Consider the following 2,089-nt stretch of genomic DNA (forward strand, 5'->3'; position numbering starts at 1 on the left):
AGTAAACATGCCCATTATGTGGCAGGCAGAGAGTTATGAACATATGCTTGCTAAATAAAATGTACAAAAAACAAGAGCCTATATAGTTGACTTAATTCTTCCACAGAAAGCCAAATTTAAAAAAATAACTTAAAAGCAGAGATATAAGAAGTAGATAAGATGTGAATCAGAAAATAGAATTCGGAGATTCTTTTTTAGTGGAATGAATGTTGTACTACAAATTTGTCTTATTCTGGTGATGAGAGATATTACATTATAAAAATGAAAATCTTTTTCCAATTTTCCTTTTCCACCACTGAAAATCTTCATAATAGTTCACAAAAAGTGAGGGGAGTTTTAAAAAATACAGACATTTTGGTTTGCAAACTTGTAATTGCAGTATATAAAACTGTATATAAGTCATGGAAATCAATGAAATACATAGTTTGAATAAATAAGCAATATTTTTCATTTAAATTGACATTAAAAAGGAAAATATTTTATTTATCTCAACTTTTTAATGTAATAATTATTATACACATATATGGTGTAATTTTGTAATTGAAGTGTTATGTAGTAATTCTTGCAATTAAAATATTTTATGAAAAGAGCAGCCTTAAAAAATAGAATCCCACTGTGATCTTTCTCATTTTAAAATGGTAGTATTATATATCCATAGGAACTTGATTCCTGGGAGAAACACTGAGAGTATGCACATATATCTTAAGTGACAGGTATGCGTTGTGTCTTGCAAAGAACTGCTTCATTTGTGATTCGGTATCCAATGTAGTTGGTGGTGACATTATTGGTACTAGCACTTGCTTTCTTGTTTTGCAGACTATTATCAATGCACCTGTTTGTCAAATTCACAAAGGGAAACCAGCTGACATCATGGAAGGAAAGAATCAAACTGCTCCATCTGAATTCATCATCTTGGGGTTCGACCACCTGAATGAATTGCAGTATTTACTCTTCAACATCTTCTTTCTGACCTACATATGCACTTTAGGAGGCAATGTTTTTATCATTGTGGTGACCATAGCTGATTCCCACCTACACACACCCATGTATTATTTCCTAGGAAATCTTGCCCTTATTGACATCTGCTACACTACTACTAATGTCCCCCAGATGATGGTGCATCTCCTGTCAGAGAAGAAAATCATTTCCTATGGAGGCTGTGTGACCCAGCTCTTTGCATTCATTTTCTTTGTTGGCTCGGAGTGTCTCCTCCTGGCAGCAATGGCATATGACCGATATATTGCCATCTGTAAGCCCTTAAGGTACTCATTTATTATGAACAAGGCCCTGTGCAGCTGGTTAGCAGCCTCATGCTGGACATGTGGGTTTCTCAATTCAGTGTTACACACAGTTCTGACCTTCCACCTGCCCTTCTGTGGTAACAATCAGATCAATTATTTCTTCTGTGACATACCTCCCTTGCTCATCTTGTCTTGTGGTGATACTGCCCTCAATGAACTGGCTTTGCTGTCCATTGGGATCCTCATAGGCTGGACTCCTTTCCTGTGCATCATCCTTTCCTACCTTTACATCATCTCCACCATCCTGAGGATCCGTTCCTCTGAGGGGAGACAGAAAGCCTTTTCTACCTGTGCCTCCCACCTGCTCATTGTTATTCTCTATTATGGTAGTGCTATCTTCACGTATGTGAGGCCCATCTCATCTTACTCGCTAGAGAAAGACAGATTGATCTCAGTGCTGTATAGTGTTTTCACACCCATGCTGAATCCTATAATTTATGCACTGAGGAATAAGGACATCAAAGAGGCTGTGAAGGCCATAGGGAGAAAGTTGCAACCACAAGTTTTCTCTTCTGATATGTAACCTCTCTTATGCGTGGTCACTGATCTTACATTAGAAATTTAATGTTTTCATCATGCAGTTGTTGCTAGTTATATATGACTTTAAATCTTCTTGTGATATTTGAAAACTGAAGAGTTGGCACACTGAATCCTAAGTGTACATTTCTGTTTTGTTAGTCTCTAATTGAGTTACTTATTTAGTTTCTGTCCTTTTTATTTGTCTTCTACATTTTGGAATTCTCGTCTAAAGATGGTTCCTCTCTCATTCCATTTCTATTTGCTTGATA

General features: G+C 36.5%; 1 protein-coding gene across 1 annotated transcript; it reads left to right on the forward strand.

The window, feature by feature from the left end:
* Nucleotides 1-854: 854 nt before the first annotated feature.
* LOC110284370 (olfactory receptor 5V1-like) lies at nt 855-1,883 on the forward strand. Its single transcript, XM_021150107.1, has one exon. The coding sequence runs from the start codon at nt 871-873 to the stop codon at nt 1,822-1,824; it is 954 nt and encodes a 317-aa protein (XP_021005766.1). The 5' UTR covers nt 855-870; the 3' UTR covers nt 1,825-1,883.
* The last annotated feature ends 206 nt before the right edge of the window (nt 1,884-2,089 follow it).

This window comes from Mus caroli, chromosome 17, assembly GCF_900094665.2.
Source record: "Mus caroli chromosome 17, CAROLI_EIJ_v1.1, whole genome shotgun sequence".
NCBI lineage: Eukaryota > Metazoa > Chordata > Mammalia > Rodentia > Muridae > Mus > Mus caroli.

Coding starts and splice junctions, on each gene's coding strand:
- LOC110284370 (XM_021150107.1), top strand. CDS start 871: ATGGAAGGAAAGAATCAAACTGCTCCATCTGAATTCATCATCTTGGGG.